Below are 23,347 nucleotides of genomic sequence, written 5' to 3'. Positions count from 1 at the left end.
GTAGAATCTTTTTCATCTGATCTGGATCTGTTCCATTCCAGGTCATACCTTACATTTCTGACAAATATTTGCTTTTCAGTTCTTACAACTTTCAGGTCTGTTTTAGTTTAACTGCATGTGCTTGCCCCATTCCATGCGGTGGGACCTGACTGCATTGCTTAGTCTCACAAGGGGTCTCTGCTGCTGTGTTAGTGTAGGCAAACTGAGTTGCATTTAAGTGCAACTTTAAGCTCACTTTATAAAGGAGGTTGTAGTGTTCAGTGTCTCTAGGAGTGCTATCAACAATGCCACAGTAAGGGGAATGATGAGTAAAATAACATGCCAGTTTACTTGTCTGTTTTGGCTCTTTGTAATTTGCCTAATATTAAGCAAACAATTACAATTAGATGTTCTTTCCTAACAGCAAGATATGCCTCTTGTGCATTCAGACTTCATCATCTGTGGACATAGAGGTCAGTAATTTGAGTCTCTCTTAGTATTTTAGAGTTCTTTGAAATTCTTTGAAACTGTAACTTTTGCAAATAAAATCAGATCATCAGACTCTCAGTTTATTCTCATCTTACAAGCGAGCTAATAAAATGTTATGAAGTATTTGTAAGCCATTAGATCTTGTACACCAATAATCATTTTAGTCTAAAACAAACAGAGCATCGATGACAAGCAAATAGATTTTTCAGCAGTGCTTTTTATGGTTTACTTTCCATCTTACAATGATTTAAAAAAAAAACCCAAAAACCAAACCAAACCAAAAAACAACCCAAACATCTCTGTATTCCTTTTGACTTCAAGAAGATTTCCTGGGGCTGCCAGGTTAGCATTTGACCTGCTTTATTTGTGGAGAAGTGTATAACCATTTTGTCTTTCTCTTCCCCAAAGATTTCCTTGCAAGTCCTAGATGCAGTTGTTTGCTATAACTGTCTGCCATCAGAGAACCTGCCAGTATTTATCATCACTCTGTGCCGTACCATCAACGTGAAGGAGCTCTGCGAGCCGTGCTGGAAGGTCAGAACTTTATTGTAGTTTTGTTTTTTTTAAGGAGTTTGCTGTTTGGGCCGCATAGAGGAAGTGTCAGATGTGCCTGTGCCCATCTGCTATAAATTTCAGTTTGGTTTTAAGAATAAATTAAAAATAATTTCAAGTATTAAGGGATCAGCACGTTGTTAGTGCAAGTCCTGTCATGTCCATGGAATTTACCTGTAGTTTCCTCTCAGCTGATGTGACAGGCTTCTGCTGAAGTGGCTGGACACATTTAGTTACCGTAAGCGGGCATGATCGGCCAGCTAACTGCATATTTAGGCTAATGAGTGTTTTAACAATTGGATATTGAAGTGTTCTCTTTGAATTTGCAGCTTATGCGCAACCTTTTGGGAACTCATTTGGGACACAGTGCCATCTACAACATGTGCAGGATCATGGAAGACAGGTAAAGCGGGTGTATCTAACAAACCCCAAGGGATTCAGTAGAGGTCCTGCTGAGATAGATAAGGGAGTCACGGACCTCAGTAGAACAAGCTGAAGGTTCTGGTGCTTAGAAATTAATTCCCTTCCTAGTTATGCTGCTGAAGTGCTCAGTTTTTGGCTTTTCTGTATTTAATTTTCCTTTGTTTACAGTTGTGCTAAATGATTTTCTGCTTTTAATGTTTGTAAATAGCTGTGCAAGGCTCTGATGTGTGGCAGCTGGGAATTCCCATTGTGACAGTGTATATTCCTGTTGACTCTTGTCTGTTAAAATAGTTGTAGCGTGGTCTAAGGCTTTCCTTCCATCTGGTCTTAGAGCTTACATGGCGGATGCAGCGCTGCTGAGGGGAGCTGTGTTCTTTGTTGGGATGGCTCTGTGGGGTGCTCATCGCCTCAATTCACTCAAGAACTCCCCAACTTCAGTGCTGCCTTCGTTCCTCAAGGTAGGATGGGATGCTGGAGGAACTTTTTAGTCGGGTATACATCTGGACCTGTACAAATTTAGAACAAAAATGTGGTTCCCTACACTGAAGAGATCTCTGTATGCCTGAAAGATGAGAGACAGCAATTGGGTATGGGGTGATGCGTGGGGAAACAGTAAAACAACAGCAGATTTAAGTTTGGAACTGAGGCCTCCTTCTGGAATATCTTTGTTGGCCAGAAAAGCAAAGTCTGAATTCTTTTTATTAAATAGCTACACTGTGGGTACTTTAGCTTAAAAAATAAAAACAAAGCAAAAACTTTCCCTCCTTCCAGTGTGTGGCACAAAAAATGAGGGACAGTGTCTTCAGGGACAGCCTCAGAGCTCTCTTAAAATTTTCTCATCCAAGTGCATCAAGCAGGAATTACCAGCTTTAACCTCATGTGCCTGCTCTGTAAAATGGGTCTGTGTTTGACATCTGATCTCAGCTGTTCACAAGAGTGCCTAACTACACTTTACAAAATGGTTCTTTGCTCTGCCCTTTGTGTGTATAGACTTGAATATATTCATCTCAGACCTTCAGGCTAAGTTCCTAATTAGTGAGGCGTGTTTCGTTTGAATTTAAGAGGGTTTCTGATCCCTGCTTTCCAACTGTTAACTGACTGAAATGCTTTGTATTCCAGGCCATGACATGTCCCAACGCAGTTGTGTCTTACGAGATCGTTCTGTCCATAACACGTCTAATAAAGAAGTATGGGAAGGAGCTGCAAGCTGTAACATGGGATATCCTGTTGGACATCATGGAGCGATTGCTGCAGCAGCTGCAGGTAAGTGTTGAGCCTGTCTTGATGTGCTTTTAATCAAAAGACCTTGCCATAAATATTTTTGCAAATTGATCTCCTCTTTGTACACTCTAGTGAACTTGGAAGCTGAATGAAGGTTTAGCCCAGTTCTCAGTACTGTGCTTCTCAACCAACTTTTCTGTCTGTATTTATAAGTTAGCACTTTCTGGTAAGGAAAAGGAGTGTTTTTGTCTCTGTTTCAGAGTCTGGAGAGCCAAGAACTGAAGTCCATTGTACATGATCTTTTGACTACAGTAGAAGAACTCTGTGATCAGAATGAATTCCATGGCTCTGAAGAGAGATTTTTTGAGCTGGTGGAAAGATGTGCTGATCAGAGACCAGTAAGACTTTACTTATTGTCCTCCTTTGTTGCCAGTTGAGTCCCTTTTGTAACTCAGTACAGTTGAAAGTTGGGATTTCTAAAATAACGAGTGGTCAGAAAATCCCAGCAAAGGACTTACATGAGCCTTGTCCTCGTGGTGGCGGTTGGGGGAATGGATATATTGTATTTGCTTATACACTAAAAAAAATTCTTGATCTTTCCATGAAAGGAGTCTTCTGTGTTAAACTTGATAACATACAGAGCTCAGTCCATTCATCCTGCCAAAGATGGCTGGATTCACAACCTGCAGATGTTAATGGAGAGATTCTTCAGGTATGAAATCATAACTTTGTGAACACAAGGCACTTTCAAATGTTTCTTGCCACCTTTTCATGTTAGATAATTTTATTTTCTGAAGTTCTAATGTTAGTAAATGACTGCTAAGAAGTATGGTAGTTCCAGGGCACATTACATGAAAGGGTTTTGTTTAACAGAAGAAAAACTTTCCACTGAGTTATTTATGCTTCTTTTTTTAAATTTCCTTTATTTCCATTGGATGGTGCTATTTCCATTAGCTTAAGCAGTTCTGTGTTTCACTCCACAGCACTCTAGTTCTGACACCAAACAAGACTTTCCTGTTAAGCATCAGGATTGCATATGGTTATCCAGTATTAAAGTTATCTGGTTTTGAATTGGTGCTCCTAAAAGTATTCTCGTGCTCTAAAATATCAGCATACAGCAATAACAAACTTCTGTCTCATCTGTGAAATGTTGCCAAAGAGCAACTCTTCCTTGGTGCTGTTTGTTTGGTTTTAAATTTGCTCACCAGGGCACTTGTTCTTCTGACATGTGCTTCCCAGTTTGGATTGGAAATGGGAAAACTGCAGGTACAGGTCTCCAGAAGTAGTAAAAGCTGAGTTGGGATTCCAGTTTCCAGTTGTTCTTGAATATGATTTCATATGTAGAGACATTAACTGAAGGCTCAGCTGATCTCTAAAGGTTATTGTTCTAACTCTTAAGAAGTTTCTCAGTTTACTTTAGTTTTACTTTCCTTTTCTCCTCTCCCCCCTTCCCTGAATATCAGCAACTTTATTTTATTCATCTTGAATTTGCTCTTCCCATTTTAGGAACGAAAGTCGTAGTGCTGTTCGTATTAAAGTTCTGGATGTCTTGTCCTTTGTCCTGAGTATTAACAGACAGTTCTATGAGGTGTGTGTTTATCTGTTTCTGATGATCACATGTGAGATCTTAAGTGGGTGGGAAAGGCTTTGGTGAGGCATGTTTTATGGTGTGCTTCAGGTCGTCTCTGCCGCTGGGGAATGCACAGAACTGTGCTTTAAATGTTGCACACAATAGGCCTGTTTCTGTAGGATGCTTGAGGGAGGACTTGCCTTTGGACTGTCCTTAGCTGGATGCAGGTATGTGCAGTGGGCAGTGGGAGCTGCTGTGTTTCAGAGGACATGCCTGGTTGTGTATTTGCTTCCCTGTTTAAGGTCATTAATTCCATATACATTTTGTTTTGGAAGAAAGGGATGTCAACGTGAGAGATGCAGAGTTTATTTAAAAGCTTTGTAAAAAGATGAGGTCTGGACATAATCTCACACATGAGCAGATTAACTTGTCTTGGCGCTTGCAGTTTAATTGCAATCCAAGATGGAAGGTGTCTGAGAGAGGAGTTACAGGAGAGCTCTGGGGATGTCTTTAGCTCCTTGGAATGTACCCAGAGTGTCAGAGGACAGGAAAGGGCAGAGGTGCTTCTTGGATTCCTTCAAGATCTGTGAAAACATGATGCTGTTCGATATTTCCTCTCTCTCACAAAAACCCAAGCCCTAGAAATCCCTTGTCAACAGTTTATTTGAGCCTGGGCTATCGAGTCTGTAGGATAGATGAAAACCAAAGCAGTGAATCCAACTTCAACAAAAGTCATAAATATTTGGAGGGGTGGCATGTAGAAATACTTAATTGTATGGAAGAGGAAAGATCAAGGAACCAAACAGTTAGTTGAGGAAAAAGCCCGATATCAGAATATCAGTGTTCTTTTGTTTGTAATTATTTGTCTCTTTAACATGCTGATTGAACAACTGAGAGCAAAATGTCGAGGCTTATTAAGGTCTGTCCTCTTGCAGGAAGAGCTGATAAACTTGGTTGTGATCTCTCAGCTGGCTCACATTCCAGAGGATAAAGACCATCAAGTCCGAAAACTGGCCACTCAGCTACTCGTAGACCTAGCTGAAGGCTGCAACACGCATCACTTCAACAGCTTGCTTGATATCATAGAAAAGGTGAGGCAGAGTTTGGTCAGTTGTCAGTAGCATCACCACATTTTTTTGCCCGATCCTCTTACTGTGCCTGAGGAGACTAACCTGGGACTGTTACCAGGTACGTGGCTCAGCAGGATATTGTAGAACTGCTGGGTTTTGGAGGGTGCAGGTCTGAAGGGCAGAGCAGAAGGGAGCTTTAGAAACCCTGTCAACACACATCCAAGCTACCTGACAGGGCTTGCAGAATTTCCAGCGAGGATGACTTGCCGTAGTCTTTCCTGACCTTCCAGGGCGGAAAGAAAGAAAAGGTGTGTTGCAGATTTAAACCATGTGTTGCTTTTCTTTTTAAAAGGTGGCTGCACATTCTCTTTCATCTCCTTCTGAACTGGAAGAGAGGGACTTGCTGTCGTATTCAGCTTCTTTGGAGGATGTCAAGACAGCAGTTCTTGGACTCCTGATAATTCTTCAGGTAAATGCTGCAGAGCGTTAAACCCGTCTTCTTCAGAATAGTCTTCTGCTGGACTTGGCTTTTTAGATAACTCTTCTCCTACTATGAAATATTCCAACTTCTGTTTTGTCCACTTAATATTTTAACTCTGGTTTTGGTTATTCCTTTTGCTTTTGGGTACTGTATGACTGTCTGGTAAATGTTTCATTTTCTTAATTTCCATTGTGCAATGAATCTGAGCACATTTTCACGTGTGGAGGGCAGATGGATTCCTAAACTAGCAGAAAGCGAGTGGTTCATAACCTTGCCCAGATCCGTTGTGTTTGGGTAGCGTGTCCTGAGATACGGTTGGGCAGTTGTGAAGAGCTGGTTGTTGCAGCCAGTGCCCTTCTGGAGCCAGGTAGTTTTTCTGGATTCTTTGCAGAGGTTCTGTCTGGAGCCATCTGTTCATCCTGCTTTCAGGAGCAAGCTTTTGCTGTTTTTCTGGAATATCGTCAGTGCAGACACACATTTCTGAATAACGAGTGTCAGCCTGCCTTTTGATCTGTGTTTCTGTTCCTCTGTAGACAAAACTCTACAGCTTACCCTCCAGCCATGCAACGCGGGTGTACGAGATGCTGATTCACCACGTCCAGCGCCATTATATATACGCGTACAGCCTTGCTGTTGCTAGCAGCATCAGACTGCAGGTATGAGCAGTAACCAAGGCTTTCAGGGCAAGAGCTGCATGCTCTCTTTCGAATTCTGGGGTGGCAGGTGGGGAATGTGCACTCTGGAGCCTGCCAGCAGTAGAATTAAATGTTTCTTGGCTAATAGGAGTATGTATGCGTACTGTAAGACCAGAAGTGATGCCTCCTACAGAACTGGCCACAGCATCTATTAAAAATGTCTTTGTACTTCCAAAAGTATCACATGGGGAGGTTTGGGTTTTGAGTGATTCCAGTATCTTCTCTCTTACAGGTATTTGATTTCCTGCTGATGCTTCGAGCAGACTCCCTCCACCGTCTTGGCCTTTCCAACAAGGATGGAGCAGTGAGGTTCAGCCCTTACTGTCTCTGTGATTTTGTGTAGGTTTCTCATTGTGTTAAGCAAAAGCTGCTTTCCAAACTACTTGGTATTTTTGCACAAGCTTAGTGGTCCAGCAGTAGCAATCTGCAGTTGTTCTAAATCTTCCAAATCTTGATGAATCAGCTGCTAGACAAGTCTATAGTCACAACCTAGGATTGTCTCAACTAATAACTCATTGGTGAACTGTTCTTAAAAATCACTTGCCTATGGAGCTCTCAATCTCAGACATGAAATCTCTGTTCCTGCTCACAAAAATATTTGCAATTTCCTGCCTGAAACCAGTTTTCACATTGAGGTTTGATTCAATGATTTGTACAAATCTGGCTATTTTTAATTTTATAGCTTGGTCTGAAGTTGTTTGTGTAACACGCTCCAAAAGATATCTTTCTAAATTTGCTATGGGCCTGGATAGAAAAATCCTTCACCTAATTAGACTCTCGTGGCTGTCAGTCTACTGGGCAATGCCGTGGTGTTTAATTGAAAATGCAATTTATATTGTTGTTTGGTCATTAAACCGGCTACCAAATAGGGTAGGTCACATGAATAGGCTGTTGTGATTTTGATTTTACATTACATGCATTTTTCTCCCTTTCGATGTTGTAGAGAAGCAGAGAAGAGGACTTCTGAGAAAAAGCCTACTGGCACGCTCTCTCCGCCTTCAGGCAGTCCCAGCGTGCCTTCCCAGAACGCCACCGTCCGTGTAGGGCACCTGCCCTACTCGATGGTCTTTGGGGTCCTCCTGCAGTGTTTGAAGCAAGTACGTCCCCTCGTCATGACAGTTGTCATCTGCACCTGAAACATGTCAACTGAGACCAGCTGGCTGGAGAATTCTAGCCCAGAGTATCTGAATAACGTCTGGAAAGCAATCCGTAAATCCTTCTTGGGCAGAATATGTGTGTAATTGTGCAGCTTCTCAACCACCAGTGGGAGCACCAGTTCAGCTCTTCAGAAACTAAGCAGAGCTTTCATTTAGCTCTGCTTTTTGCAGACAAGGGCAAAAAAATGTGTTAAACAAAGATCGGATAGGTCGTCCTGTTTCTGAAAGGGCATTTGAAGCTAAAAGAAACCCTCCTACTGCAAGTTTTTAAAGTACTGAAACAGTGAATGTTTCAGTCGCTAATAAACTGTAAATATAAATTGTTCATTAATGTTGTATTGGACAAATGTGCTGAGGGGTTGTCTTGCTCTGGAAGTTAATTTCTGCTGGTGGTTAGGAGAATTAATTTCTGGCTCTGTCTTTCTGAGCTCAGTCAGATCTGGATACAGAAGTTGTCTTCGAGTTTGCAGTGCCAATATTGCACCTAGAGCTGGATGACAGACAGGAAGTAACTTGTGACAGCTAAATGCCTCTTCTTTTTATGTAGCTACCGTGACAAGACATACATCTGCCTAGGAAATGGCATGTTGTCTGAAATTTGATTGGTCTTAATTTCAAACTGAACTGTCTACTTGATGTCTACTGAAATGTCTACTTGATTAAAGTCCCATCTTAATACAAAAATTTTCCACCTTAACTTTTTCTTTCTTTCCAGGAGACAGACTGGAAGGTGTTGAAATTGGTCCTCAACAAATTACCTGAATCCCTCCGCTATAAAGTGCTATTTTTAACCTCTCCTTGTAACATAGACCTCCTGGCCTCTGCGCTGAGCTACATGGTAATGCAACCCTACTGATGTTTAATCACCAGATCCTTAGTTTTCTTGAGAGTTGATTGGGGGCGGGGGGGGGGTGTGTGGGTTTGAGTGTTTTGTTGGGGTTTTTTTCTTCAGTCTAATACTTTGAAGATTAGCATGCTGGTTGTCAGTCCTCTCTCACCTTCCCTTTTTGTGAGGGCTGTTTTAGGTACAGAAGTAGGTAATAACGAGGGTTCTTTATGTATGTGTGTATACATGTGAAAAGGGAGCTACGGGCAGTGCCTGTCTACTGCCTTTTAGAGAGTATTTTTAGTGTGAGGTGTTCTAACTTACTGTGTGATGTATCAGCTCACAGACAAAAAGACTACCGACAGGCTCCATGGCACCCCAGAAGGCTTTTCTCGCACTGATTTGCATCTGGCTGTAGTCCCAGTACTGACGGCATTAATATCTTACCATAATTATCTGGACAAAGCTAAACAGGTATGGGGAAAGGAAGAGGGTGTGTAGGGGGGACGGGGCCTGAGCCTCTGTGGTAGAGCGTTTTCTCATACTAGCTGATTGGGAGACTTAAGTGCAGGATAACACTGCCCTTTTCAGTTCTAAAAAGCTGCATCTGCTGCATTTGGGGTGGGGTCAGGGGGGAAAAAGTACTTTGCTGACTTTGTGCATCAATAACTGTCTGGTCAGCTGGACTCACTGTTCTCCATCCATACCTGTGCCCCCTCACAGGTTGCTGAGTGACTTTATCCGCTGCTGGAAGACCCTGATAAAGATAAAAATTCTGTTTAATCAGAAATATAAATATTAATTTCTAAAATGTCTACTTGATTAAAGTCCCATCTTAAGATTTTTGGCCTAGAATACATGCAACACAATTTAGGGTTCCATTTTAGTGCGTATTGGATAAGAATTCCTGTGCATCGTAGAGGCCTTGCAGCAGTGATACCTTGCAAGCCATTCTGAAAGGCCAGCTGAAGTCAGGAGATGGAACATCAGAGTTGTTCTCTTTCCCTGTGTTATGACTTTTTTTCTTGTTTTACTCTCGTAGCGTGAAATAGTGTATTGCCTGGAACACGGTCTCATTTATCGCTGTGCAAACCAGTGCGTGGTGGCACTCTCTGTCTGCAGCGTCGAGATGCCCGACATCATCATAAAGGCACTTCCTGTCTTAATAGTCAAATTAACCCACATTTCTGCTACAGCCAATATGGCCATCCCTCTTTTAGAATTTCTTTCAAGTAAGTTGTAATGTTCTAGTTTTGATCTAGAGTTGTAAATGTGTTGTTTGCACTAGATATGGGTATTTTGATGGTGTTAGTGACGTGGAATGCATCATGAGGGTTTCTTGAGTTTTGGTGATGCCCTTGCACCATCCTCAGGATATAAATGTTTGATCATCTCTTGTTTGTTACTGTTTTTCTGTGTAAAGCACTTGCACACACTGAAGGTAGAGATACCCTTTGTGTCGTGCAGCCATACAGTGATGGGAAATACGAAGGTGCTTTCTCCACCTTGCTGCCTATCACTTAAATAGCATGAAATTATGGTGTTAACTTCCGTGTAGAAACAAAACAATTCAAATGAAACCGAACTGTGATACTGAATAGCTTGTGTTCAGACCTCACCTGTGTTGGTTTTCTCCTGGAATGGTTCTAGCTCTAGCCAGGCTGCCTCACCTCTACAGGAACTTTGCAGCAGAACAGTATGCCAGCGTGTTCGCCATCTCCCTACCATACACAAACCCTTCCAAGTAAGTTCATAGCAAATGTGCTTCTTCCTCACCTGTACAATTAAGAGGATGAGAAATGCTTTTTTTGTAGTGCTTGGGTCAAGGTTATTTATAGGGTATCGCTCATTCTGGTATCTCCAGGCTTCTTCTGAAGAAGGGACATACTCGCCTTAGACAAAATATCTGTTTTTCTTGAACAGAACTTTTGAGGGTATTTTTCTTTATACTTACAGTAGGTAAAGGAACAGTTCAGATTGGAAAGTCCTTCTGTTCAGTTCTGGGATGGCAGCGTAATGCAGCATTAAACTCTGTGGAGATCTTTCTGCTGTTTTAGGTTTAACCAGTACATCGTTTGCCTGGCTCATCACGTGATAGCTATGTGGTTCATTCGGTGTCGCCTGCCCTTCCGAAAGGACTTTGTCCCCTATATTACAAAGGTAATGGACACTACTGCATCAAACAGTACATAATAAAAATGATGGCTTACAAACTGGTTTGAGAAGTTTAAAGATTCTGTTTGAAGCTAGAAAAACTTTTCTCATCAACGTCTTTTTCAAAACTGTGAGTTCTTGTGTGTTGGCCCACGATTGCAGTCTCCCAGCTGCACGTCCTAGCTGTTGTAACTGTTACCCGTTTGTCTCAATCGACAGGGTCTGCGCTCAAATGTCCTCCTTTCCTTTGATGACACACCCGAGAAGGACAGTTTCAGGGCTCGCAGTACAAGCCTGAATGAGAGGCCGAAAAGGTAAATTATATCTGACTCCAGCAGGTCTTGTGTTCCCTGTTGTAGTGTTCACGCCCTTCCCTGTGTTCCTCTGAAGGAGGCTGGGTCTAGTTATCCAAAATCTGACAGTGCATTTAAGCAAGCAAAGTAAACCTCTTTAGGTCGGGGGATTGGTGAAAGACAGACTTAGGTTGGTAAGAAGCTGGAATCAAACCAAGCTGACAGTCTGACAGTGCATATGAGGACATTGCTGACTGTTCTGGAAGCCTTTGCAGTAAGGTGTGGGGCTTTTTGTTGTTAATTTTTGAAAATCAACAGTTCTTTCAGGTTGATGTGTGTCAGTACAATGCTACCAGAAGTAACAGAGAAGGGTAGTACCAGAAGCAATAGAATACCATGTTCATATTGATAGTGTTAACTCCTTTTGATAATTGATCTGTAACAACTAATTAAATGATTGCCAGAGAAGTTGTTGTGATTAGCAACCTGTAGAAATTGAGAGAGCCAGTGCTGTGTTTTTCCATAGTGTTATCTGTCGAGTCAGTGTACTGGGGGGGGGGAGCAGACAGCTGCCTTCTGCGTGTCTGGATGTCCTGATTCTTTTTTGAATCTTGAAGCCATTATGTCAGTTTTAAGCAAAGCCTAATGTCTTCAGAAGTCAGAACGCATCTTGCCAGCAGTCTTTCAAAGTAACTTTTGCCGGGATAGGGGAACATTCCTTGGAAGGCATTCAGCGTTTCTCTAACGTCCTTTCACCTGCAGGGCTTACCTAAATTGGTTCACTTCACTTGCTTCAGTGTTAATGTGCAGTAAGCAGCCAGTGGCATTTGAACCCTGGGGAAAGTGCCTCTACTTTAACTGCAAGGCTCAATGAGTATCTTGCAATGAAGAAACACCATCCCTGCCCTAATGCTATAGCTGTGAACCCTGTTTTGTGTTTCATCTCTCCCATCTCCTCCTCTTTCATTCAGAAACTTGGAAGAGAAGCCTTTTGACACTCGTCTCTCAAATTAGAATTTCAACTAATCTTTTTTTTTTCCAAAAACCTGTTAAATTCTACCAGGTTGGAATACTACTGTATCTAAAGGCTTTTGCTAACGCTGCTGGATCACTTTCCACAGAAATCTCTGCTAAGGAGTGTGGGCTGTACTCAGGCAGCAACCCGAAACACCAGAATGGCAGGATGCCACTGCCTCCGAGTCTCTCGGAGCTTGGACTCTGGCCAAGGGAGAGAGGAAATAGCTTTGAGCAGATATCTGTTTCCTTGCTTGAGAAGCTTGTGTGCTTGGTTTTCACTCCTTAAGCCCAAAGAATAAGCATTTCTAGGCCCTAGCTGAGGTGCTGGGGTGGGGATCCCAGTGGTTTCCAAGGTTGCGGGATGGTGCGACGGTGGTGTAGGTGATTATCTGGGAGTATGAGCCTGTGCACTCTGCAGTCACATCTCCAGCTGTGGCCACAAGTGATCTGTAGGAGGTTGTTAGGAGAAGAAGGACAAATAAATTCTGATCCTTCCAGGTGGCAATCAGAAATGTAATAATTCACTGAAAGGAAGGTAGCAAATAAATCATGTTTAGAAAGAGCCGGAAGGGTTAAATTAGTATCTGCATTTTATATATGGGGATGTGAACTGCTGGACCAACTGTTACCACCAAATCAGTACTGAGCCAGGCACGCATCTCAACTGAGACTAATTAAAGTGCCTCTTAGATGTTAATTGCTGTCATCTCCCACGTGTGGCTGGCGCCTGACAGTGTAAAGGCCGATCTTCCTTTCTGTTCTGGTTGAACGTCAGGTGTGGGTTACCTCGAGCCACCTGAAATTAAGATAGTTTGTGTGACAGAAAAGCATCACTCAGTCAGCAACAGCCAAGAGGGTGTTTGTCGTCTTGCCCTTCCATCTGTGCAGTGTGAGAAGGATCAGGCTTGTAGAGATGGGCTTGAGCTGAGCTAAGGGGCACCCCTGGCTGGCCCTGGGTGTTTCTGTGATTCAGGGTAGAAGCTCAGATTTGGGCCAGGCCTAACAGAGGTAGAAATGTCCAACATATTCCTGTGTCTCCTAGAAAAATGTGCCGCTACCTGGTATGGGTAAAGCTTTTTAGGATCTGGTCTCTGTGGAAGTAATCAGGTCTTTAGCTGTGCTGAAGTGGTGAGTTGGGGCAACACAGGAGGTGGTTGAACTGCACAAAACTTCTCAGACTTGAGAAATTTGTGCCAAATTAGCATTGCGGTGCTCTTGCCTTTGTTTAACAGCGCAGTATTCCAACTATCATTTCAATCAGTTTTTTGTTTTAACTTGTACTAATTTCATTTGTTTTGTAGCACGTTTAAAATCTTATTTTCAAAATGTGGTTTGTCTTTTTAATGCTTTCAGCTCTGCTTGTTTGTACGTTTTAATTTTTTTTTTTTCCTTTTTTGGCATTTGTTTTATTTTACATCACCCTCCGGGATCCCCCAATATTGACCCTGTGACCTGTGACCTTTCAACCTACATCCCTACAATGATTTCCTCCCTTCCTGTGACCTCTTTTGGGGCTTGGTGCTTCTCCACCTAGTAGTTTAAGACTAGCCAAAAATGCAAAGCAAGGCTTGAATAACTCTCCTCCAGTGAAAGAGCTGAAAGAATCCTCTGCAGTTGATGCCTTCCGATCCCGCAGCATCAGTGTGTCTGAACATGTGGTCCGCAGGTAGAGGCACTTTAAATGGGGAGAATCCAAGAGCAACTCAGCACTTGGAAATTTTACTGCAAGGGTGGGTGGAAGCAGGGGGGAATTGCATGTGGGATGCTTGCATGACTTTGTTACGCAATAAAAAACTGGCCTTAGCCACAGTCAAAGGTTTTGGGAAAGTATCGTGGGTATCCCATGGCTTCCCAACGCCAGCTGTTGGGTTGTCACATCACACCCTAGATTGTGTATGGTTACTTTGCCCTATTCTCTGATGCTTTAGCCACAAAAATTTCTATTTTCAAAGTAAAGATGGTGAAGAGGGGGAAAAACAAACAAACAAAAACCACCCCGGAAAAAAAAAAAGGAAAAAGGTTGCATTCTGTGCAGGTGAGAGTCCTGGTTAAAACTCAGTAAAACTTCAGCCTTCTAAGCAGTGACTTGCCCCCCAGCAGAGGCTTTTCATACTCTGCAAACTTATGTACAGGCCCTCCTCCCGAGCTGTGAGGAATGGTTCTGGCCTCAGTTTAGGATTTGTTCTTTGAGGCAAAGGGAGCTGACGGAAATATTCTGGTCTAAAGTATGATGCCATGAAAACCTTGATTTGTCTTTCCGTAGTGCAGTGAAATGTACGCTCAGCCCATACGCAGCTACTGCTTTCACGACCGAAGAAAACAAGTTTTGATTGCAGACATTGATTTGCTCACATGAAAGATGGAACAATTTGTGCTAGTTTTTCAAACGTATTTCTGGATCACTCTCCCTGAGTGCTAAACTGCTGTCTGTAACATGTTGGTTTAAAATCTGAACCTGAAGATTTGTGCCTTAATCTCTAAGAATTGGTGTCAGTGGAACTTTATTTTCTGTGGTTTTAATTTTGACTATAACTATATGGTATTTGGGGGAAAGACAGTGAAATGACTGAATTGTGAATACAATTCCAGCACTTCATTCTCTGATATCCCCGTTAATCTATTAGGTGATTTTCTTCTCTTGTATTTATGTGTAAGTGGTAGTAAATAAATGTTCAGTTAATTACCCTTAATGATGCCAAAGAAGTTGCCACTTCTTTGATAAAAAATTTTTGCCACTTTGATAAAAAATCTGGCTGTACCTGAGCTTAGTTTGTGTTAAGATGGCATGAGGAATTGTCTTTATAAAATATTGCAATCCAGCCTGTTATTGCAATTGTTTTAAATTGCATTGCTAACTTGGCTGATTTGAAGGCAGAGTTGCTCTCTATTCTTGTGCCAGTTTCCTGTTCAGAGTGCAATTTTTTTTCTATTTCAAGTTAATTTAGATTTTACAGAGCTATTAAATTTGGAGGAAAAAAATCAATATATGAAAGGGACGCAACAGAGAAAAAAGCAAACCACAGGATTAGAACGTTAAGTCTGGAGTGCTCTGATTTATGGCTCATGGGCAACACGTTGCCTGGGAAACTGTGCAGGTCACGGGACGCTTGCCCTCGCTCTAGATTAGCGAACTCAAAGCATGGTGCTGCCACTCGCTATTTGCTTGGTGCACTTGCCCATGGGCCACCCATCATCAGAGAGCACTGGCCTGATCTAGTCAGTTGACGGACATTTAAATGTTTCTCAGTCTCTCAAGATAAAATACGCTTCCTGCAATGACAATCTACAAAGCACAACATGAGGCTGATCCAAAGACATGTTTATTATGTCCTGGGTTTAACGCCTGGCCACCTCTCTGATCTGGCACATGCATGTATCACAGGTTGTTCTGCATCACACTGTCTTTCGGGTGACAGGGACAAGCAGTTTGCAATGTGATCTGTCAGTTGGAAACATTCTCTTCTAGTCGGATACAGACATCCATCACTAGTTCAAGCCTGGGCTCTGCAGATGAAAATTCAATGGCTCAGGCTGATGACAACTTAAAAAATCTCCACCTGGAACTCACAGAGACCTGTCTGGATATGATGGCTCGATACGTCTTTTCAAACTTCACTGCGGTGCCTAAGAGGTAGGGGTCAGTCAGTGACCGTGGGAGAGATGTGTCTGTTTGAAGCTCGTATTTCACTGTATGAGTGGAAAATTACCGTGACACATTTGAGATTCTGGCAGGCCCGGGCTCTGAAGCCATTCCTTGCAGATAAAATCTGGTGTGGCTAAATATGAGGTTAGATGAGAGAAGTCCGTTGGAGCCAACCAGCCTTTGCCTCGGCCTTGAACTGTCCAGAAGGAGATGCCTTGAAGGCGTGCTGTCTGCGAGAAGTGCTTTGTTCCATGTCCTTGCTGGATAATCACAGTCTTCGCTGCAGAAGCGAGTGTCATGCCAGCTGGCTTCAAATGGAGGGCATTTACTTTTCTCACTAGCCCTTCCCAGAAGGAGACTCATAGCTCAGACAAGGCTCGTTCCCTTCTGCTCTGTGATGTGTGTCCAGGATTGAACTAGACTGCTCTGTAATGTGTGTCCAGTAGTACTGCCGTCAATTGATATTAAGTTCAGCTCATCCCTTATCCTGATGGGTAACGTGTATGTTAACGACCAGAAGGTACATTAAAAATGCCGTAAAACGAAGGAAAGCAGGCAGTACCTCCTCTGTAGTTACGTGAAATCAGCCACCTGCGTAGGCTCTGCTCTGCACTGTGCTCATCACAACTGTGTTTCTAGGTCTCCTGTGGGTGAGTTTCTGTTGGCTGGAGGAAGGACAAAGACGTGGCTGGTTGGTAACAAGCTGGTGACCATCACTACAAGTGTAGGAACGGGGACAAGGTCCCTGCTTGGCCTAGACTCTGGAGAGTTCCAAAGCTGCACGGAATCAAGGTAATTTTTGCTCCCATTTCTAGAAATTTCCACCTAACAAAGTCACTTAAACCGCTGTTACAGTCCATCTTTTCAGGTTTTCCTTTTACCAGAAGAGGAGTGTCTTATTTGTCCAGCATGACAGATTTCTCTCTCAATATCATTAATATCTTCTTTCTCCACAGCTCAGACCCTGTTTTGCAAGTGAGACAAACTAAAGAAGCTCCAGCAAAACTGGAATCTCAAGCTGGGCAGCAGGTTTGCAGAAGCTCTCGCAACAGAGTCCGATCCATGTCTGGTAAATTCCTATCCTGGAGTTTTTCCTCTGTTTCTGGGTCCGTGTTGCAGGCTTGAGAGTCCAAGTGTCTGCTGAAGAGACCTGTGCCTAAACTAATTTGAGAATCTGGACCTGTCTGGCATTTAATAGCTGTTGGCCTCAGGGGGTGGTGGTGCTCCTCCTGCTTGCCTCTCTTTGCAGATTTAACCATTGGTTAAGCAGTGGGTACCAGCAGTGAGAATCACTGATGTTTATCTAACCTCTTGGTTTATAAGAAACGCATGGAAGGTGAAGTTCTCTTAGGTTCCCAATATAGTGTGTGCAGCTGCTAGAGGGGCTTAAAAGACTTACTACTTCTGAGATATTTTAGTGCTAACTAGGCATGGCTCTCCCTTCTCTTTTGTCTGCCTTGCTAGGTGGTCACGCCTTACGTGTTGGTGCCTTAGACAGCTCAGCCTCCCATTTTCCCAGTGGCTCGGCTTCCCAAGGGACACAGGGTCCTCCTGCTCCTACATCTCGCTCAGAGAAGACTAATCCTGCTCCACAGACACCTCTGCAGAAGGAAAAAGCAAACCTAGCTGCGTATGTCCCGCTGCTGACACAGGGATGGGCAGAAATCCTAGTGCGCAGACCCACAGGTATCTTTACCCAAGTCTGGAGTGAGCTCTTTTGACTTGCTGAGAAACCGGAGCCTGGATGAAGAAGAAGAATCCATATTTAGTTGCAAAGGGATCTCTTTATTGCTTACTGCCTCTTGAAACTCATACATCTGATACTTGATTCTTTGCAATCACTCTTTAGTGTTTTAACTCTACAAAAGACCTGTGAAAAGGTTGAAGCAAGGACTTAAGTTTGTATATTAAGTACTGTTACAGAAATAGAGCCAGATAATACCAACCCTACTTTGCATTTCCTATTTTTACACTGCTCTGTGGTCTTTCTTGAAAATCAGTTTGGGCTGTGTTTTAGCTTCCCGTGCTGGATTCGAGATGAATGAGGCTTATGTCTAGAGCAGCTCGTACCTGTGTCTGCTGGTAGGGGAGGAGTAAGGACATGTGCAGGGTCAAAATTCTCCAGTACTGGTATCACTGAACATTAACAGGGGATTGTAAATTTTAGCTGAAAGTTGTTTCATAAGAAAATAACTGACCTGGTATTGTTAATTAAAACACCTGAAGTGTTTTGGATGCCTTTTGGGAATCTGCTGTAGTCATGAGTTACCGAGGATGGTTTTTGAAGAGCTTGGGGTGAAGTACAGAGCACTGGGAGCTACTTACTCAAAATAGGAAATGAATCAGTTGATTCTGGCAGAGTCAGGAGAACTGAGAATGTGGTCTGTTTTGATCTTTACTTGCAGAATCCAAAAGAATTTGTGCTTTTTTCAATGTGAGTTGTAAACTTTCTGGAGTTGGGAGTACTTAAGACTCTTCCCTAATTTTCTCTTACCAGGTAACACAAGCTGGCTAATGAGTCTGGAGAACCCGCTCAGTCCATTTTCTTCAGATATTAACAATATGCCCCTGCAAGAGCTCTCTAACGCACTCATGGCTGCAGAGCGTTTTAAAGAACACCGAGAAACGGCTCTGTATAAATCCCTCTCTGTCCCTTCCTCCAGCTTGGCCACCGGCACAGCCAAACCATCGCTCCTCCAGCGTTCCAACACAGGTGAGGGATGTCAAGCCAGCAGCGTGTCCAGCCTAGCTGTCACTAGTCTCTTTAAAGTCTGTTGAAGTTACTGCAGGTCTTCTAGAACAGTAAATTTGTAGCATGAGGAGTAACATAGCAATGAGAAGGGGAGTTGGTTCATGTCCCTAGAAGTTTTCAGTGAAAAATTCCCTTCCTCCTTGCTTCTGATGTTCCATCGGGAAAGTACCTCTCTTTCATAAAGAGAAGAAAGAGAGGAGTAATGGAGCTTCTTTGGAGGAGTAATGTGTTTCATGCTTGCTGTTTCCCAAATGAAAATGATCAAAGTCATGAATCTTTCCCCTTTTCCACTTGTTTGGGGCTGATCTGGGCATCCCACGTGGGGATGGATCTTCCCATGCAGCGTTTCCATTTCCATTTGTCTTTGGTACAGGAGTTTGTGTTGGGCCCTGAGCTCTGGGCTCCTGGGAGAACAGCCTATTGCAGACCTTGCCAGCCAGGCTCACTTAGTTGCCTCTGTCTTTTACAGCATGAGATAGCAGCATAAAAATCCTGTTGGCTGCAGATTTATTCACCTCTTTAAAGGAACCTTTAGCCTTCCGACTGGTGCAGTTGAATCGCTTGAGTTTCTTTTGATGCCTTTGTTTTAACATAGTGGCCAGGGATTTTCACTATATTTAGTTTGGTGCTAGTTCACTTCTGAAAGATCTTAATGTTGGGAGGTTAGTGCTGACCAACAGCTGAAATTTTTAAAGCTTTAGGTAATCCCTGCTCAGAGCTCTTATCAACAACATCTAACACCGAGGCTCTCGGCACTGTCAAAACTGAGCAGTGGTAACAGCAGACGAGGCTTTTCTGGGAAGCTGATGTCAAGGGTATGGATTGTTTGGAAACCTGGTAAAAATGCTAATTTTCAGGTTTGTTTTAAACAGGGCAGGGTATGATTTTAGGATTTCAGAATGCGTAAACACAAATCAGACTCCAAATGAAATTATCACCTTTTTTTAAAAAAAAAAAAATTCTTATCCCTGAACACTTTTATTGACTCCTATGAATTTGTGGCGTATAGGTGCTAGCTGATTAGTTGAAAGAAGCACCCACCTGAATGCCACTCCTGTGGCAGCCTGAGAAAATAATTTTGGGCACATTCTTGTTAACACAGTTTATAGTAGACTCGCTGGAGCTGGCTGGCGAATGGATGTTTTGAAGAAGTTTTTCTGTCAGACTGTCATACGCATGTTCTTCCTCTTTAGAGGTTAAAACTAAGTGGATCTTTATCCATACTTCCACTCTTCAGATTCTTCTGTGGGTTTAAACATGATCTTTTGCCAAAAGCGTGTAGCTCAGGAAAAGCTCAGACTGGTTTCCTGCGTGCGTTAGGATATCGTGAAGGAGTTTGGTGTTTCTAAAACTCACAAAGATGCATTCTGCGAAAGAGGGCACTTCCAGTCTGCATTGTTTGAATGTGTTTATGCCTCTGTATTCATGTTGAGACCTTGTACCCTTAAAGTATCCCTTTGGCATCTAGTGAGCTTATCCCAGCTTGTTCTTTCCTTTGTTTTTATTTATTTATTTATTTATTTTAAAATAGGCTCTTGGTTACATTTTTAAACTCTGTGCTTTTTAATTTTTTTTTTTTTTCATATAGTCTCTCCTTCCTTTTGATGTAGCTGCTCACTTGATTTCCCTTTGCAGTGGCCTCTTTCTCTTCCATGTACCAGTCCAGTTGTCAAGGGAAGTTGCACAGGAGCATATCCTGGGCAGGTATATTTATATATCTTTAAGGAAAAAAAAAAAAAAAAAAAAGTATTGCCATAGAAGAACACCTCTGATTCATAGAAAATGTGTCCCTCATACTTCATTTTCCCCTTCCATGTCTCCTGTCTGTACCCAGTCTCATTACTCTCAACAAATGGGATCTTGACTAGCATGAAGAAGTCCAAGCCAGATCCAACATTTGCAAGTGCAGACAATTTCTTAAAGCAACTTTTGTTTTAGCGGGGGTGGATTGTGAGTCATGAGGCATGGTGTTAAATGACCTGTCGAAATGTCTGAGTGGCTTGATTAATTGAATTATTTATTTTCAGCTTCATTTTACAATTGGCTTTGTGTTCTGCTCAATGTAAAAGCAGTTCTGAGAATAGCATAGTATGCTACAGGACAGCTACCCTGAAACAAAGTCCCATGCTGCTCAGCCCACAGGAATCTGTCAGAATTGGGCACAGACAAGATAAAAGGAGCTGATACATATATCTGAGATAAATATATATATATATAAAGTTTGACATTACAACAGATGCTGGTTGAAAGTTTTTTAAATAAAAAAAGAAATATTTTTGAGGGGGTAACCTGCTAAATTCTAGCTTTTTGGAGGCTCTGTAGTAGTGCAAAATCTTTCTCCACTTCAGTAAAATAGACTTGGTAATTAAATGAAGTGGAGATCAAATTGCATACCTTACGAGCGCAACACCTGCAGTGCTTTGATAATCTGCAATGCTTTGTGATTTTAATTAGAGGGTTGAAATGTCTTTCTGCCTTCTTTCCTTCCCTGGAAAATTCTCTGTAGAGCAGCAGGGTATTCTTAACTGCTGGTTGTTGTTGACATAGGCCTCTTAAAGCAGCACAAAGATGCTGCAGTAAAATATTTTTCTGTACTTCTCCTCTCTGCTCATATTGTTCTCTTCCCACCTAAAGAATAATTAGTGAGTGCTCACATTATTTAAAAACACCAGCAATCTTGGCAGTAGTGTAAGAGCTAGGGAAGCTTGGAAACACTGGATATATGCAGGTGTGTTCTGGCTTGGACAGCTAACCAGATCAGCACGTTGTTTTGGGGTTTTTTTGGTTTGTTTTTTTGTTTTTGTTTTTGTTTTATTAGAAGGTATGTGTGTGCAATGCTAACTCTTAATTGCTTCTTTGAAATAACTTTGGTCCTGCGAGCTGAAATCAATCCAGGAAAAGCTGCTTTAGTGATTTTTTTTTTCTTTTTTTTTTTTAATTTTGCTGATTTTCTTTATTTTTTGTGTGTGTGCTGATTTTTTTTTATTTTTTTTTTTAATTTTACTTTGGAAAACAAATCTTGGCCTTTCAGATTGGTCTTCCAGTCCCTTGTGTGCGTAATGGGAAGCCTCCTGTTCTCCAGCCTTTTCCTCAGGACAAAAAAGCAAGGCCGAGAGGAGCCTTTGGTCAGGGTCACTGCCTGGAGTAGAGCCAACGTTAAGCGCTGCGATAACCTCCTCCACCGTAGGCAGGGCTTCCAGGGAGCTCTCTTGTCAGTGTGGTTTCATTGACCATTTGTCTGATCCGATGCCACACGCAGGGCTCCCAGCATTGCTGCGGTGCATGTGTTACTCTTGCTCTCTTGTCCTTTCATATGTCTAGGGCTGAATTGTTTTGCTTCTACTGAGACATACTAGGAAAACTGCCAAACTGCCAGTAAATGGCTCCTAGTGAAATTGCTTATCTCCTTCTAGGCCACTACAAGGCACAGGAGCATTGCATTTCAATCCAAGAAAAACTTTACTTTTTTGCACACTTGCATAGAACTGATGTCTTCATTGCCTGGATAATGATGAACCTTTAATGCTAGTCTTGTACTTTCTTACATCTCTGTAGTTCCTGTCTGTCCTGATAACCGAGCATTGATGTACAAGGTCCCATTTCCTCATTCTGTCCCCTGCTTGTTCATCAGTAACAATTGGAAACAACCTCACTTATTTTGCCCAAAGCAGACGCAGCCCTTTGCTGTGAGGGTAAGACGATCAGTTATTCTATACAAAAGGGGAACCAGGAGCAAGTCTGACATGACAAGAAATCAAAGAACCAGAGCACTCATTCCGTATGGCCTTCCATTGAAATCCCGTAGGGAAAAGGCTGGTACTTCAGAGGAGAGGACGGGGGCCTGCCAGTCTGTGCCTCTCTACAGACTTCAGTTCTTCTGCCTTGTGTCTCGATAGAATCAGCCGTGGTGCTGGAGGAAGGGAGCCCGTCGGAAATGGAGCTAAAGGAAACCGAGTCCCCAGCCGAGTCTCCAGAGAGTGAGGACATTGACACTTCGTGTTCTGAGCAAGTCCTGAGCGAGGAACGGTTTGGTAAACCCCAGGACTCTTATAGCAGGGTAAGAAGAAACAGGTTAACGGTTGTGTCCTGTGTGACAGCCCCGTTGTTAGACACAGGGGAACACTGTCTGTGCTCAGATGAATCCCTCTTGGCACCCTCTGAAAGAACTCACTAACGATATCAAAAACCACATTCAGTCACGATTGAGAGTTTGGGTGGCTTGTGAGGGACTGCGTGCAGAGCAGCAGCACTGAATACCTGTTCTGTTCAGTCCTGGGTCTGCATTGCTTTGTGCTTGGCAGCTTTCTGCTCATCTTTCTCTGGAAGTGTCAGGGGTGCCTCCAGCGTTACCGTTGTCAGCTTTTATTTTGCATATCAGGAAAACTGTTCAGCTTTGTTTCTCCCTCTTTAAGTCCTCCTCAACCTCCAGCCAAGACGAGAAGTCTCTGAAGTCAGAAGACCTGGTGGAGGGTGGAATTCCCATCGGGAGAGTCCTGCCATCCCAGGAGGGCCGAACGCTGGAGGAACTTTCCTTCCAGCCATCCCAGCCCCTCAGCAAGTCGAGTTCTTCCCCCGAACTACAGACACTGCAGGAGGTCCTCAAAGATGCAAATGGCAGAGAAGTAACAAGGAGGCTGAGCACAGAAGTGAAATCAAAATCCCAGTCTGGGAACCTGGAAGGGGAAGGGCTGGGCAGTTGGCTGGGCAAGGGGGAGGACACCAGAGTGACAGGGTCAGGCGGGTTGGACGGCACCGGTCCTGTCACCTCCCCTCGCTCCCCCTCCGGGCACCGGCCCCGAGGCTACACCATCTCTGACTCGGCCCCATCAAGGAGGGGGAAAAGGATTGAGAGAGATGCCTTCAAGAGCAGAACAGCAGCCTCCAACGCTGAGAAAGTACCTGGAATAAACCCGAGGTGGGTGGAGTGGCTTCTCTGAAGCTAGAAATGGTGAGCTCAGAATTGCTGCAGCCACGGCTGGATTTGTTCAGAGTGGTCTGCTGGTTCTGTGGGACCTATGAAACAGT

General features: G+C 43.1%; 1 protein-coding gene across 9 annotated transcripts in view; it reads left to right on the top strand.

The window, feature by feature from the left end:
- TSC2 (TSC complex subunit 2) overlaps positions 1-23,347 on the top strand; it is a 34,689-nt gene that overhangs the window by 4,491 nt on the left and 6,851 nt on the right. For 4 of the 9 annotated variants that reach the window (XM_074840958.1, XM_074840959.1, XM_074840965.1 and 1 more), the window contains 28 exons: positions 404-452; positions 877-1,002; positions 1,350-1,423; positions 1,775-1,901; positions 2,563-2,706; positions 2,925-3,062; positions 3,273-3,376; positions 4,171-4,252; positions 5,170-5,325; positions 5,657-5,773; positions 6,319-6,441; positions 6,713-6,819; positions 7,424-7,577; positions 8,353-8,475; positions 8,803-8,937; positions 9,506-9,695; positions 10,114-10,207; positions 10,521-10,623; positions 10,837-10,931; positions 13,462-13,593; positions 15,394-15,558; positions 16,210-16,362; positions 16,527-16,639; positions 17,035-17,256; positions 18,068-18,283; positions 19,958-20,026; positions 22,219-22,379; positions 22,735-23,237. In XM_074840958.1, the coding sequence (XP_074697059.1) occupies positions 404-452; positions 877-1,002; positions 1,350-1,423; positions 1,775-1,901; positions 2,563-2,706; positions 2,925-3,062; positions 3,273-3,376; positions 4,171-4,252; positions 5,170-5,325; positions 5,657-5,773; positions 6,319-6,441; positions 6,713-6,819; positions 7,424-7,577; positions 8,353-8,475; positions 8,803-8,937; positions 9,506-9,695; positions 10,114-10,207; positions 10,521-10,623; positions 10,837-10,931; positions 13,462-13,593; positions 15,394-15,558; positions 16,210-16,362; positions 16,527-16,639; positions 17,035-17,256; positions 18,068-18,283; positions 19,958-20,026; positions 22,219-22,379; positions 22,735-23,237 (3,975 nt within the window). The remainder of the gene's footprint in view (positions 1-403; positions 453-876; positions 1,003-1,349; positions 1,424-1,774; positions 1,902-2,562; positions 2,707-2,924; positions 3,063-3,272; positions 3,377-4,170; positions 4,253-5,169; positions 5,326-5,656; positions 5,774-6,318; positions 6,442-6,712; positions 6,820-7,423; positions 7,578-8,352; positions 8,476-8,802; positions 8,938-9,505; positions 9,696-10,113; positions 10,208-10,520; positions 10,624-10,836; positions 10,932-13,461; positions 13,594-15,393; positions 15,559-16,209; positions 16,363-16,526; positions 16,640-17,034; positions 17,257-18,067; positions 18,284-19,957; positions 20,027-22,218; positions 22,380-22,734; positions 23,238-23,347) is intronic. The other 5 variants (XM_074840960.1, XM_074840963.1, XM_074840962.1 and 2 more) reach the window with 5 other exon arrangements.

Source organism: Strix aluco, chromosome 15 (genome assembly GCF_031877795.1).
Source record: "Strix aluco isolate bStrAlu1 chromosome 15, bStrAlu1.hap1, whole genome shotgun sequence".
In the NCBI taxonomy this organism is placed as follows: domain Eukaryota; kingdom Metazoa; phylum Chordata; class Aves; order Strigiformes; family Strigidae; genus Strix; species Strix aluco.
This window is presented reverse-complemented; position numbering and strand designations above follow the sequence as displayed.